Here is a 15,810-nt window from a genome sequence, read left to right as displayed (position 1 = left end):
TGTGTGACCTGGTTGAAATTAATTACTTCGTTGCTAGTGATTCATCCTTGTGTTTCACTGGAAAAAATTTTGTTCTCCTTTGTCCCTATAGCTTTTGAGCACAGGTTGTTTGGATGTGGAGAGGGTGACTGCAATATATCATCAAGCGCTGACACAATTCTTGACTAAACGGAATAGTGCCCTTACAAGCTCCATGTTCCATGATCTCTTCAAACGCTTCCCGGTAAGTGTTGCTGACTGCATGGTATGTTGTCTTCTGGTGGCTCCAAAGTAGAGTTGTAATTCTGGGGAAAGTAGGGAGAGAAACTTCCCTACTTTATTGCAGGCTTTTAAAACTGCTGTAAGGTTTCCTGGGATCTTCACCTGCTCAGACTCTTAATACTGTATGTTTTGATAGCTACACTGCAGCAGGCCAGGATCTCATTCGTGGTTTGGATTGGGATACTGTGTGGAGAATACAGATGAACAGAAGGTTGCCCTTTAAAGCATAACCTAAGAAGGTCTAATTTTTAACCAGTATTGAAGATGTGGATGAGCAAGGTTTGCACAAAGGCAGAAGAGGCCAGCTTTTTTAAACAGCCAGTGTAGCTCCTGTCTGGCTTTGCTCTGACTGCTTGCTCAGTTTCTCAGTTTTCTTCCAAGAAGGCTCTAGAGCGTAGAGTCTAATTGGAATGTAATCTGCAAGCTGGATGTTCACAGTGTCAGTGTCTGAAGTGTTTGAGGTATTTCCTGCGAACTTGACCTATGGCTGTAGCTGGTCTCCACTATGAGGACAGACAGTTTTTAAGAAACAAGCCTTGTATCTGAATGTCATACAGTTCTTCAGGGTTTTTTAGGTCAGAGTGAGGTAGACACAGTTGCCAGAAATCCTTTCTCTAGGGCTTCAACCTTTTAGCATTGATGTCTGACAGAAGGGTGGGAAGAGACATAGGTTTGTGTAACTGGGGGAAGATGCTTTCCGATTCTGAGGGAATCTATTCAGGAGAGAGTTCTTTTGCATATCAGGTTCCTTAGCACACAAGCCCACGATGCCACCTACATGAGTTAGTGAAATAGGGGGAGGAGAAGGGTTGTGTGCTGCCCACATGGACAGCAAGCTTAAGATCCCATCTGCAGGTTTCTCGAGCCTGTGGATTCCATGTGACTTTTCCTTGCAGAAATGTCTTTTAAAATCTTTAAGCTCATCCCTTTTAGGTAATCACAAAGGTAATAATAAACACAGATACTGGCCGGCTTAAAGCTGGGCTTTGCCCACTTGCTAGAGCTATCTGTTCTTTTAGTAGTCGTTGTCTTAGTGTGGTTGGAATAACCATCTGCACAAGATGTCAGTGAACTGTGCAGCAAACTGCTGTCCATGCTTTGCCAGGGCCATACCTTCCAGTGCCTGATAGAAGAGGTTTGCCTGTAAAGAATTTGCAATGCAGATGCTTTCTCATTTCTTGTGCCCCTCAATTTGGAAATATTTTGCCTATAAACATAGAAATTAGGCCAGAACTGAGGTTGATCAAGCTTTGCTGACAATTACACCTCTAGGAAGGTTATTTTGATCAAGACTTGTTGCAAGGGACAACTTTAAGATAACCTGTCTCCAGGGAGGCTTACCTCCTCACACAGTTGTTTCTGGCTCCTTTAGCATGTGGGTTCACATCTTTTCCCAAGCTCTGATGTTTCCAGTCTAACTCAGCATGTTCTCCTTTGCTTCTGAGACTGTTCCTCTACACGAAGTGAACTGCCTGCATAAAGTATCAGGCAGATGCAGACTTAAATCAAGAACCAGGCAGAACACAGGAGGTGAAATCCTTGTCTGATTTTTCCAAGTTAAGAGTTTTGCTGCTGATTTCGTTGTGATCAAGATTTCACTCAGGTCTGGTGTGAGCAAAGCTGTTAATTTTCAAATAAGCTGTTGCTGATCTGTGGGCACTTTTCTTTCTTGTGGCATTTTCTTCCTACTCAAGAAGCTGTGTAAAATACAGACTGTTTTGCTTGAAAAACAAACCTGTCTGTCAGCAAACCACTAATAAGAGACTGGGTCTTTCTTTGTTACAGATCATGTGCAAACCACTAGCAGATACTCTTGTGAAGTCTATCACAGCAGGAGCCAGGCAACATCAGCAGGTAAGAAGGAAAGCAAACAAACAAAGCTGTATTAAACAGTCAATCGGAGAAGTCAGTTAATCACGGCGGCTCAGATGATGCTTAGTATGCTTACTGCTGCCTTTAGGGCTGCCCAATTTTGAGAAGTGGGCTTCCTGCGGGGAGAGCTTTTGCAAATACTGCCTTACTGCTTCAGGTGTGTGACTAAAGTTGTGGAAGTAGTTTATGTATTCACAGTCACAGGAGTTCTTTGGTAGCATCTCCTTTAAAAACTGCCTGCAGCTTTTGAGGTTGAGGCCTGATTGTTGTACGGGTTGCCTTCAGTCACTTATTCCTGGATTGCTTTCTCGTTGGCAAGATGTTCCTCTGTATTAATGCAGCGTGTTGTAATCCTTGCCTCCTAATGCTAACTCAAGGTTAGCGTCTTGAGTCTGTTCTGCGCCTTGCCAGCTGTCCTGCGTTTTCTAGGCCATGTGCTTCTGTGTCTAATTTAAAACCACCTGTACTATAGATCCGATTTTTGATGGTTGATTGCATGTGCCTGACTAACACAAAATTGGAGGAACCTTATCAATAAAACATTGCAGGGTGACTGCACAGCTCACTGTCGGATGAGCAGGGAACGAGCCCTGTCTGGATTTTCACTGCAGTGGTGGTGCCCTCCACGCAGTTCATAACCAAAACCCCTTTAGGCCAACAGCAGCGTGTCTCCAGCTTTCCCACCCCCTCACTGTAACATGCATCTGTCCCCTGCAGAAGTGCATCCCCGATTGACCTTTCTGTTTCATAAATATCTGGTTTATTGTTTCTGATCATTGGAGAGAATGCGAAGGGCTAGGTATGTGTTTACTGTAAGGCCACTTTATATTGTCAGTGTAAATTGCATTTCAGGCTCTTTTACCCAACAGGAATCAAACAAGAACAAAAAGAAAAAAAGAGAGTGAATTAAGCTATTAGTAATTTCAGTGGATAGAAATAAGGATGTGTTACACAAATAACAAAGAAATTAATTGTAAGGCACATACTTGATCCTATCCTCAAGAGACCAAAACAGCAGCATCCCAAGCAGACAGCTTCATTTATGTGGATATCTTTGATTCTCCACAGGGAATAGCATTGTCCTTCTTTCAGGGCTTCCACAGTTATCTGCTCAAGCTTTGTTTCCAGAGCTTGTTTATCTGTGGGTGGGAGGAGTAGGGGAGGATGTGCAGTGCGCTGTGTGGGAGAGACCGGATAGAGAGCATGGATAGACTACTGTTTAAACAAAGGCAACGTGGAGGGTAAGCTGTGTAAAGCCTGTGGAGTTTGGAGCTGCAGCTTTATGGTTTTTTGCAAACTGCTTCCTTTTCAGGAACTCTGGCTTTCCTTCACGAAATGCCCAATTTGCCAGGCTTTCAATTAAACTTTTCCACTGATTCTCAATGCAAACGTGCTTTGGTGGTATTGGGGGGTAGAGTAGGGGGCAAGCTAGGTGGGTGTATGTGGCAAAGCAATGTTGTGGGAGAAGCAGGGGATAACCTCTGGAGTCTGCAGCTCCTCGCAGCCTCTGGGGGAGTGGGGATGGAAGGGCTCAGCTACCAAAAGGGCCGTCTGAACTCAGAGTCCTGAGGACACCAAAGGTCTCCTGATACCCTGAATTTGCCCAGCCCCGATGGGTAAGAGGCAAGTGGGGTAGTGTCCCGTTTTCAGCCCCTGAGTATCTGCCTCTAATCATTAAACTAGCCTATAGTCCCAGAGACATGAGGCTTAATTCCCCTTCAAACACTCCTGTTATTAATGTTGATCGTTCTGGCTATGCCTGCTGCACCTGTGTGAACAGCTAATCCCACTGTGATTTCAACTTCTTGGCTGCAGAGATCCCTTTGGCAGGGAGTGCTCAGGGAGTGCTGGTGGGGAGAGCCGTGCCCTGCACGGGAAGGTGGAGGATCACAGCTCTGGCCAGGTGTCTCGTGGCAGTGAACCCTGGGGCTCTGGCCAAGGGGTAGGAGAAGCAGACATACCTTCAGGTTGGGTTTTTAGGTAGTTTTGAACAAAGGGAAAAGTGGTTCCTAAAGAGGATGTAAGGAGAGGTGTTCCTTCGTCCTCACCTGCATACCTGGGAGTTTGTGAGAGCAGCATGGAGGTCTGTTCCATCTCTCCTCTCAGCCAGACTGGTCCCCAAGGTTTTAAAGGCCTTTAAGGCAAGATCTTTTGGCCACTGGCATACGTGTCCAGCTCTTACTTCAGGGGTCTCTGCTCTTACTGGGGCCTCTAGTGTAAAGTCGGACTTGGTCACTAAGTGATGGCCCTGGTTGAGGTGATTAGCAGCTCAGTAAGCCACGCTGGACCTGCCTGGGCTCTTGTTGAGAAACAGCAAACCTGAGCTGAATGTGAAATGTTGTTCCTGTGCCTTCTGTTGTACGCTGCTGCAAGGCTGTCCAACTCAATTTCTGGGCGGCTGTAACTGATAGAGGATCCTCTAGGAAATGCAGGAGCTGTTCAAATGCCGCTCAGCTGGCATTGGCTTGGAGAGGAGCAGTCTGGCTGCTTCAACCCCAGCCATTTGTCCTGACCCTGGGGTCCTCGCTGTCTGGTACCCAAATGTTCATGCAGTTATGTCGCAAAATGGACGTGAGGATGATTTGGCTGAAAACTTACTTTTCCTTTGCATACTTTTTTTTTTTACCCTTTTTGCTGTGTTAAAATTGAGTTTGATGAATTCACTGGTCTTGTTGAGGGCACAGCGATAGTCAGTTCAGGGGCAGGAGTGGCTGAGTGAAAGCTGTGATTTATTTTGTCAGATGGCAGCAGTCATTAATGACGACCATTAATGATATTATGGCTTCTGTGAAGTGAGTACGAGAATATTGGAAAGCAGAGTTTGTCTGTGTGGTTTGTTGGCTGTAGCTGATGACTTGGGCAACTGGGTCTTGCATTGCCACAGCCTTTCTGTGCATCCTGTCTCTCTGTTGCCCACCTCTAAAACCTGGAGAACGTCGAACCCTCAGCAGCAGTGTTGTGTCTGTAAAGAGAGAGGTGTTTGTAGCTATCAGGTGGGTGTTATGTGCCCTTCTGGGAGGTGCATTTCTTTGGCTTGTGTGATTGCTGTAGAGAAGAGTCTTTTGGAGATACCCAAAGGCGGGTGTGTCGGAGGTTGCACCTTGATGCAAAGCTTAGCAGGAAAAAGGAAAGCTTTAGAAGAAAAACTTTAGATAGTGTGACTGACATCAAGTTGGCCATTTTCCTCTGACACTATTCCTGCACACCTAAAGCAGCAGTAAGGTTATTCACCTCCATACTGAAGTAATTTGTGAGATAAAACGAACAGCACTTTAGGGGGTGAGAGCTCTTAAGGTAGTTTTAAACCTGGCTCACAGTGGTTGGGTTGGTAGGTTTTCCTAGCAGTAAGCTCGACCTGTATAACAAGTTTTAAACTGGAAAGGTGAATTTGCAGTGGTCTTATTGAGACTGAACTTGAAACTGAAGTTTGTACATGTGGCCAAGTTCTGTTCCTCTGATGTTACTTACTCCTGGAGCGCGGATGCCTGCAGGAGACAGTAATGCAGCAGTTTCCCTGGAAAAGGAAAGAGCTGGAGAGATTGGTGTCATTTGTGAGTGGGGGAAGGAAGGGCAAGGGATGCTTGACCAGGGAAGGGGATTGTCATCCCACGCTGAATACACTTAGTACCTGTTTAAACCTATACATCAGAAGGATACAAGATGAAGATCTGTGACAGTGGATCTGCAAAATCACCCTGTTTCAGGCAGTTCATGCATCTGAGCTTGACCTCTCACTTTGTGTGAGACCACACTGACTGCAGGACACTATGAATCGTATTCTGCCAGTTCAAATGCACTGCTGGTGCTTTGAACGCTCGGTGTTACCTGGTGGCTGGCCTATTTTTCCAGCTCTGCATTTCTTGAAGTGTGGAGCTGAAAAAGAAAGACTGCTGTCCCAAAGGTGCCTGTGTGCAAGTTAAAATGCTTCAGGCTTTTAAAAAATGAACACACTGACATTTGGTTGTCTTTCATTTATTGAACTGAGAAATCTGGTGGTTTTTTCTGTGTTGGTTTTTTTTATTTTATTATTACAGTAGCAGTTGTGATCTTTTTCCTAAACTCTTGTTGATCCTTGCTTTCCCATATGTATAAGTTAAACCAACATATAACTTAAAGCTGCAATGTCTTCTCAGAACATTGCTTCCTCATGCCTGTGATGTGTTCTTGCACTGTTGTCTACTGTAGAAAAGAGTAGGTAGAAATTGTATGAAATCACTACGTTGTAAGCAGCTACTACGAAGCTTTTCAAGAGGATCTTTAGTGTGTGAGAAGTGCTATAGGTAAAAAAGAGAGAAGGTGGTAAAGAATGAAATTTTTTGGGTAGTCTAATTCAGCTTGTTGGATGCAGTTCTGAGGACTGAGGTCCTGAAAATCAGTCACGCTAACAATGACCTTGTACTTCTGTATTGGCCAGCAGAAATGTCTTCAGTGGTAGGAAAATGGGACTGGTGCACACATCACAATGTTTTTGTACATATAGGCAGATTTGATAGCTTTCTCTTACCAAGAAGATGCTTACACCTGAGTAAAGAGTAGCTAGCATCCCATACCCGCATGCGTACCTGCATACGTACGTGTGCTATAAGCTCAAATGACAGCTAGGGATATAGTCTTCAATGATGAGACTGGTATGGGAAAAGGACAAGTCATCAAAAATGGAGCTTGTGTTATACCTTTGAGTTGACCTAGTGCTAATAAATCGCATTAAGCTTCTGGCACAGATGATCCCATTGGCAGCACAAAGCCTTGCAATTAGCCAAGCAGAATGTGTGTGGTGCTAACCGGTGTGGGGGAATTGTGCTGCTTTGTTGACTGAGGATGTTGCTGTCTGTCTGATGCCTTCCACAAGCACTAAACACATTCTTTTAAATTCTGTTTAGAAGTTTTCTGTTTAGAAAAAAAATGCGTGTGAGCTCGTTCTCGCTTCCTCCTTTCTTAATGCAATTTGATCTTACTACTGCAATTGTTTTCCAAGAGACCTTGACCTTCAAATTACTTCCCTGTGCCTTGTTTCGGTGGGTGCAGTGTTGCTTTTTCAATACGCACAAAAGGCTTGTTTTTTTGGCTTGTGCTGATGGAGCGTAAACCGGGGATCAAGATGTGTTTAATTTAATGATTGTTGCATGACTCAGCTACATACCAGAACCCTCCTGAGCCTTAGGTGAGGAATGTCTTCCTGGTTTATTTTTAGCAGCATCAGTATGATGAGCGTAGCTACAGTAACATCTAGTTCTGTAACTGCCTGTGGTCTTGGGCTGTCCCTCTGCTGCTGCACAAACCCCTCGGTGGTGCGTTGTTAATTGTGGTGAGGTTCTTACTGCGGTGCCCCCCACGTTCTGACGCAAGCTGGGGCTGCCAGAGCACTGGATGAGTCCGTGAACTAATGCTTCTACCCTAAAAACTTGCCCTGTTATTCTGAGGATCAGGTGAAGAAGGAAAACGTGTGGCTGGTTGCATTGCAGTACCCAGGCTTACTGCTGACGCAGGCTTCTCCGGCAAAGGCATGCTCCAAGTGCCAGCTCTGAACTGGAAACAGGCTGAAGCACAGCCTCTCTGGAAGCCTGGACTGGAACAGCTATGCTTCTCCCTAAGAAATCCAGCTTGTTGACCAGTGGTATTGGAAGCACTTTGGAAAGGAAAACTAGTAAATGAAACATCTGCTGCTGCCAGGAGTAAGGTGGTGTCCCTGTCTCGCTTGTGCTGGCAGACACTTAGACCACTTCTAGTCTGTTTTTCCTAGGGTTTATGCAAATGATTTGCTACCTGTCCCTTGTTCTTTTCCTTTGGGAAGAGCACTAGGAGTGTACATTTCAACACAATTACTAAGAGCTTTTGCAGTTACTTTTGTACTGTGGTCACACATCAGTTTGAATACATTCCTGTCTTCTTATTTACATTTAAAGCTATATTGATTGAGGATGTTGCAGTAGCTGGGAGCATAATGATGCTATGTTTGTTTATTTTCTGTGATTTGGCTAGAACTCTGCAAAGCCGATGTAAGTGCAGAGCTGTCATGAAACTAATAAAAGTCATTTTACTTAGTGTGGAGATGAGAATGGGCACTGAGACAGAGTTCAGAATGTCATCTTATGTCATATAGATTCATTAATATTTCAAAATGTGTTTTCATAAAGCAGTCTGTGACAAGGAACCCTTTAAGATCTATCTAATAGAGAGTGTATTTTAGGTAAGTCGCTAATTAATCTTGGTGCTTTGGCAGTCTCCCCAAAGGGATCAAACATATATAGACGTAATTTTACAGAACTGAAGCAATTCTGTGCCAGAGCTGCCATCACCAGAAGAATAAAATATGATCCCAGAGTCCTGCCAAAGAGGTCTTGGCTGGTTGACAGTTCTTCTTCTGAACGGTTTATGTTCTATGTAAATATCCAAGTTAAAAAGTAATTAAACTTTAATACAGCAAGAACAGTAAAAGCACTGCAAAGCATCAGAAGCCAGCACCCCTCTGTGTCTGTGTGTGGGAGTATTCCTCCTCGTGCTGTGATAGATGAATGGATCACTACATCAATGCACCGTGCCTTGCCTGCATCCTCACAGAGAGTTGCCAGCAGGTGGTATAGGAAGGACTTGTTATGGAATATTTTGCATAAGCTGTTCTAATAATGAAGCAAAATAAACCTCCCCAGATAAGTACCAGCACCAGTTTGGCTCTACCTCCTTGGCATCAGAAATGAGAATGGGGCTGCTGGTGCTGGCTAAGCGATCAGGCATGACTGACAGGTACCAATCCTTCAAAGCATCCTCCAGCCCCTCGGCAGAGGTAGGACATGCTGCATCCTCCGTAGAGGTGTCACTAGTGGGAGGGCTCATCCCAGGATCCAGCTGAGGTGAGCAGACCTTCAGAGGGTGAGTTACCCACAGGCAGCGATGGCTTCTCGTGTGATACAGGATTAGAGTGGCTGCTGCCTGCAGACGTCTTCCTTGTTGTCTTCCTCTGTTCAGTATGCACCCTCCCTCCAAGGAAGAGAAATCATTTGCAGCTGGAAAATGTTTGTCAAACTGACATGCTTTGCCTCCACTGTCCTGCTCCTGTTCCTGTTTTTGTTTTGTGTAAGGAGGTGGTCAAGGAGAATCTGTTTTGCAAGGAAAAGCTGAGTGATGAGTGGGCTCTTGCACATTTTTGAGCTATCTGATCATGAGCCAGCAAAACCCCATGACATGTACTAGCTCTAGGTATGTAAACTGTCCTTCTGAAGTCGAAGGGGTAACGGTTGAATGCTTAAGTGCTTTGCTGGGTCAGGGCCAGAGCACTCTACATTCTTGTGTTGAGATTTTTAATTCCTAGATCTTCAGGATGGGTGTGGATGTGGATTATTGCATCCCAACCCTTCATTTTTGAGAGCGTTTCTTGTATTGGGAGAGCTCAAACAAAGCTATCTTCCTTTGGTGAGTTGGAGGGCATGGACAGCATCTATAAATAGGCTCTGATGTTCTTCAGAAAGGTGTCTGAAGCCATAGTAAAATGTAGTGCACTCTGATGACCTGCTTTATAAGCCATGTTTCTCTCTCCCTTTCCTCTCACTTGTGTGAGATGGTTGAAAATTTAAAAAGATCTGTTTAAATTTTTCAGGTCCTCCTGACTGCATTTAAGCTGAGTGCTTGAAATCCCATGGCATGAGTTTTTGCATTGAGGACTTTGTGTGCTCGTGGTGTATTTTGGTTGAACAAGGGACCCTGTCACTGAGTCTGCAGGGTCTCCTTGGAGCACCACGCACGTTGTTCACTGTTCATGTTTATTTTTCCCGTCTATCGTGGGGTTTTTGTTGTATTTCTTGGTGCCTTTTAATGGCCCCTGTGTCTTTTGCAAAAAGCGTCTGGCAGATAGATGCCTGCATTGACCATATACGCATCCGTAACGATACCAGGCGTTAACTGACTGGCACAGAGAAACTGCCCTGTTAGCAGTCCCAGTCTTTATATTCCACAGTACTCCGTGCAGCACAAACAGAACATGAAAAAGCTCCTACTTGCCTCTTTATTCTGCTTCTGGAGAGATAGACTGTGTTTATTCTGCTCACTGCTGTTCAGCTGATTGTGTCGATGATCATGTAGCAAATCCTCAGTAATGGAGGAAACATTCTGGTTTGTTGCTGGGAAGAAATAAGAAAATTAAAAGGTCACATACGGTTTAGTTGTTGCTGTAGACACAGCTGCTGGCAAGAGCTATCCAAGGTTGGGACTGAACAGCAGCATTAGCAGCCCTGCATATCGGATGGACTTGCTGAGTTAGATATATACCATATTGCAGTGATTTTTTTCGAGACTGAGTAATTTCCTAGCCTACTAAATTAAACTTGCCATCTGACGCATGGGGAGTTGATAGTTTTTAAGAAGAGAGTGAACCGCCCAAGTGTGTTCTGCTCAGCCTGATAAACATAGCCCCTTTGACAATTTGATGAGTAGGTATTTGTGTAGAGCAAATGGGAAAAGTTTGCTTGGAGGCAAGGTCATTGCCGTGTATTTAATAACAGCATAACAAAAACAGGAGGGGAAGAAATGTCTGTGGTTGTGATGAAATTAGTGACTGTCTCAGTCATATAGGCTCGAGTTATATTCATGCTACAAAACATCATGAAAACATCAGGATAGAATCCTGTTTTGTTGAAGTTTCGGGTAATGATTTTTGCGGTGTTTACAGTGGGCTGCTGGATCTTGGTTTGGAAATACTAGCAAGTGTGTTGGAAGGGTGTTTTGTTGGCAAGTGAAGAAAGATTAGGGCTTCTGCAGTGTAAAATGAAATGCCAGCCTGGTCTCTATTCACTGGCAAGGATGCTCTTAAGAGTTCGTGTAGAAAGTGGTAGGTCTGTTTTTGTTGTTGTTTGTGGGTGGGGAAGGAACGGGGTTTGGTTGCTTCTGTTTTCCCTTGGCATGTATGAAAATGTCACTCTGCAAAAGCTAAAGCACAAGAAAGGGGTTTGCAGGATTTCTCAGCCACCTCCCAGCAGAATAGGGTCTCAAGCCACGTCCCTCTCCCCAAGGGCAACGTGCAGTCTGTCCTGACAGTGGATTCTGCAAAATGAAAAGGTCTGCTGGCGAGCGTCCGAACCGATGAATCTACAAATTCAACCCAGTACAATTTCCAACTTTTTATTTTTTTACTTAGAAATGCTGTTTATTTCACTGTTCCAAGCTAACAATTTTACTGACGTGTGAGTACTTTTTTTTATACTGCTTGAAAGCTAAACTTCAATAGCTGACGTTTGAGTGAATTGGAATTCTAATTTCTCATTATCTGCTGATAAATGTTCTCAAAAGATGAAAACCTTTGTCCTTGCAACATCAAGACTGGTCTAGTGAATCGGGGACAGCAGCTAAAAGGCACACAGTGTCTAGGCAACATGGGTTTTTTTCTGAATGCGTACTGCCTTTAAATCTCCTAAATTATTAAATTTGACTTTAGCAAAGTCTCTTTAAATAGGCTGCATTATGCGGTAGCTGCCTTCTGAAAAGCCTAAAGAAAATCCCATTGCATGTCTCTCCTGAATTGAGGAAAATTGGCTTTGTTGTGCAGAGGAGACATCTGACATAGAAAGTGTTGGGAGGAGCGGGACAGGAGGGGACAGGTTTGGTTTTGGTCTTACCAAGTGTGCAAATAACTGCAGGGATCAGTGCAGCTTCTTGAAGTTTGGTAATACAATGTGTATGTGTGTAAAATAAAAATTGACAAAAATGAAAGCTGTGGGGATAGGTTGTGTTTTGGGTTTTTTTTTTCCCCTGAGAGGAAAGCCAGGATTGAGAGAAAAGGACAGTGCCCCAGATGATTTTGCAAGAGGTTTCTTGATATTTGGTAATGTTTCTTTGAGCCTCAGCTACTGGAATGTTCTGTGAGAATCTTTCCTTTTATTTCTTAACAAAAGGGCATTTCTTACTCTGATGTTTAGAGCGAGGAGCTTGTAAAAAGCAAAGTGGAAATGCTCCAAAATAAACAGCACCATATTAAGAAACCAAATTGTCTTAGATTTATTTATTTATTAAATTGTGATGTTGTTCTTATCTTGGGAGAGAAGTGTGTTTGGGAGTGGAGAGGGAAATGGGCATATTTCCTAATTTTTTTTTTTTATTTTTTTTTTAACGTGGGAAGGGAGAGGCTTGGATGCGTTGCACAGAATTTGTTGCTGTTCTTTTCTCCTCTGGTCTCAGTATGCCCCATGGTACCGATATTCCCCACCAGTGTTTCAGTCCTGTAACTGGGCATTACGGAAAGAACAAGAAAACACCAGTGCTCCTGGGCGCTCTTCTGTGCTCTGCTACAGATTTATCTTGTGTTCTCATGGCTCGCTTAATTATGGCATCCTTTTATTTTTTTCAAGAATTTAGGATAATAAGATATTGACTTTTCTTTTTTGGAGGGAAACATTAAGACCGATTGGCCTTTCTGATCTGGTAAGTGGTTACCCCTGGGAGAAATGAATCTCTGTCTTCACCAGAGCAGTGGACCAATACATGGATCATTCCGTATGGATTGCTGTGTGCTGAGGCTCTGCCGGCTGGCCTCTGGTGAAAGGGCAGCACAAGGTAGATAATATTTTCCCCAGCCCTGAATGCTCACTACCTCTATCTTTGTTGTACGTGAGTGAAACATTCACAACTAGGATCTAACGCCATCAGCCAGGCCTGGCCCGGGGGTCCAGTGGGTTATTTTATATGTTCCTTGTTTCGACTGCCCAAACGTCCTGCAGACCCTTCATCTCGGGCAGAAAGCCTGCCAGCGAAGCCCGGTATTTAACGTGCAGGCATCCTCTGAAAAATTGCAGTGTCAAATCTCCCTGTGTGCACTGACTCATCTCTACTGCCTTGAAAATCTAGCAACATCTTACTTCCGTCACTAGTTCTTGTTCGATTGTGGTGACCCTAGGAGGGAGCTTTGATTTTTATTTTTAATTATTTTTTCATGGGTTTTCCCCCCTCCTTTCCCAGCTGCCAATGGAACAGTGCTGAAGGAAGCAGCTGTATGTGTGCCCACTTGTATTGTGCACGAACGTCCTGTTGCAGTGAGCAGGCTCTCGCGAATGGGCTCCTCTGCTTAGGCAAGGGCACGATGAGGCTTTTGCTCTGACAAGAACATCCTCCAGAGCACTGTTTGCAGAGGAACCAAGCATGGAAAAAAATCCACTCCTCAGCAGCAGTGGAGGGAACGTGATTTGCAGAAGCCCTGGTTAAAGAAGTTAAGTACTGATGTTTTAGGGCGTGAAGAAATGTGTATGTAAGTGAATACTGTATATCTGCCCGGGTCTGCAGGCAGGCTGCCCCAGTGTCTTGACTACTAGTCCTGGCTTTTCTGCTGGCTCAAGTACATTTACAAAACCATCCTCTTGTGACTTTGTCAGTGAATGCAATGACTATTTTTACCTGTAGGGCTAAGGCTGACATAACTCGTGTAGGTGCAGCTGCGTTATATAAAGGTGGTTTCTATAGGGTGTAGCTCATTCCACATTTTCAGCCAGATTGAGCAGTGGTGGTTTAAGTACTTGTGTCTTGCAATAGCTGTTTTCATGTTGTGGAGGAGGAGGATGTGCCAGCGTAGCTAATGTGATAAAACTTTCTGTAGTACAGACAAGTACTCAGCAGCAGCAGAATGAAGTTAACAGCCCATCTGATCGATGCGACAGCTGCTGTTCAGCGCCTTGGGAATAGTAGTAGAATTGTATAGATTTAACTTCTCGTTGCTGCTGCTTAAAGCAGGACATCTGAGCCACGGGTGAAGAGGTTTATGAAGGATAATAAAAATAAAGAGGAGAAGGGGAGTCAGCAGAAGGGGTAGAAAGATGGAGATTTCTTCACAGTCAGTTTTGTCTCAATTGCTGTCTTCCAGGAAGCTTTGTTCTTTTTCGGTAAGCAAGGTAGTAAAACCAAATCCCAAAACAGCTTCCAAAGTGGGGACTGAGATCTGAGCGTAACGCCACATCCTCTGCATTTGGTTTTCCCCTTCTTGCAGGTGTTCTACCAAGAGAATTCCACCATCCCTGAGTCACTGGTGTTGAGCCTCTCTCATGGAGGCAAGACCCAATTTGCCCGCTACTGAAGGGACTTAACACTCTGCCCAGCAGGTGACGAGCCAGTGATGGCTTTTCCATTTTTTCCGTTCCTGAGGTAGTGACCGGGAAGTTGGTCCACGCTAGGAATTACTGGGGTTGTATGTTCCAGCAGCTTAAGAGGACACACAAACCCTTGTGTTTGCAAACTGCTCTTCAGCTTGTTTAGAAACTAGCTAGAGAGAGGGATGTTGGCTGTTTCAGAGATTTTGAAATAAAAATTAACATTAAAAAAACTCACAAACCCAACAGAGTTCATTGATGGTTTTTTGCACTCAAGAAGGCCTAAACAGATCATCTACATGATGATGATCAGATGAGGAAAATGTGTCTCGTGTGACAATTATTTTCAGTGTGCTAATATGCAAGCTGTTGTGAGCTGTTTAAAGGTTCCTGGATGGAAAGCATCCTGCCGTATCTCTGGAAATCTACTTTTTTACTGGGAAGGAAGAACAGGTACAACCTACTTTGCATGAAACTGCGTTGCAGTGCAGGTTGGCTTATTCTAAAACACTGAAAATTGCAAGAGCTTGATGACCTAGGATGTTTAGTGGGAGTACACGGAGTAAGATTGCCTTTCTCATCCAAGGTTGTAAAATGTGATTTAGGTGTCACTTAAATGCTTTACATGTTGTAATTAACTAGCCTTGCAAATTTTTTCTCATCCATTTGTTGGAGGAACTTAAATTAAGCTGTAAAATATAATTTGTTTTGTTCACTTTTTGGCAAGGAGAATTTTGTTCCAGGGTTCATAAATCTCCTATTTGGTGTCTTTTTGGCGAGGCGAGACCGAGGGAGGGCTGGGAGGAAACTCCTCTCTGGCCCAGAGCTCGGGGTGTGGGCGCAGGGAAGGAGCAGGGGGTGGTGGTTGATTGATGGGGGTTTCTGATCAGCCTTTACTTCTGCTGCATTTTTGTGCCTTGTCTGTTCCTGGAGGCAGGACGGCACATTTGCAGACTTGAAAACTGGTGCTGGTAGTCCAACTTCTGTGCTGGCCAAATTGGATCCTGCTCACGTTCTGCCTACCTCAGACAACAGTATTGGACCTTGTCAAGGCTGGCTGAGGAAACGTCTTGAAAGAGCCGATTCATTAGTCTGAAGACACTGGATTGTAGCAGGAAATATTGAATTCAGCTCCTGAGCCAGATGATCGTGCAGGACTGATTCTCATGGTCTTTCCTGAGCCAGCATGAGCTGTCTCTGCTCGCAGGCACCGGGAGTCCATGTAGTGACGGATAACACGGTTTTCCTGCTGAGAGCCGGCCGCGGAGCCCCGGCGCGGTGCTGTGGCAGTGCTGTCACGCAGCCCTGCTTTGCCCGCGTCCCTGCGTGCAACAGGCCCTGCAGACAGGAGCTCTCGCAGGAGGCTTCCGCATGCTGGCTGCTGCAGCGTGGTCCATGGCAGGGCTTTGAGCTCCGCTTGACCCTGGCGACGTCTCTGGAGGCAGCCAGGAACAAGGGGCAGGAGGGGCACTGCCTGGGTCCCTTCATCAGAGGGGACAACAGGGTAAATTTGGGGTAGATGTCTGATTTATGATGCTGCCTTGGAGCATTGGCAGCATATTTTTAAACAAGAAATAGTTATGGAGATGCTCAGGTGTCCTGGCACGGGCAGTGCTGCATA

General features: G+C 44.7%; 1 protein-coding gene across 1 annotated transcript in view; it reads left to right on the top strand.

Annotated features, from left to right (window-relative positions):
* The window catches only part of MYBBP1A (MYB binding protein 1a), a 60,424-nt gene that overhangs the window by 21,331 nt on the left and 23,283 nt on the right, over positions 1 to 15,810 (top strand). Inside the window, exons 22-23 of the mRNA XM_075771254.1 lie at positions 92 to 223; positions 2,047 to 2,115. Of these exons, the coding sequence (XP_075627369.1) occupies positions 92 to 223; positions 2,047 to 2,115 (201 nt within the window). The remainder of the gene's footprint in view (positions 1 to 91; positions 224 to 2,046; positions 2,116 to 15,810) is intronic.

This window comes from Balearica regulorum, chromosome 19 (assembly GCF_011004875.1).
Source record: "Balearica regulorum gibbericeps isolate bBalReg1 chromosome 19, bBalReg1.pri, whole genome shotgun sequence".
NCBI lineage: Eukaryota > Metazoa > Chordata > Aves > Gruiformes > Gruidae > Balearica > Balearica regulorum.
Note: the sequence above shows the minus strand (reverse complement) of the source record. Positions and strands in the feature narration are given on the sequence as shown.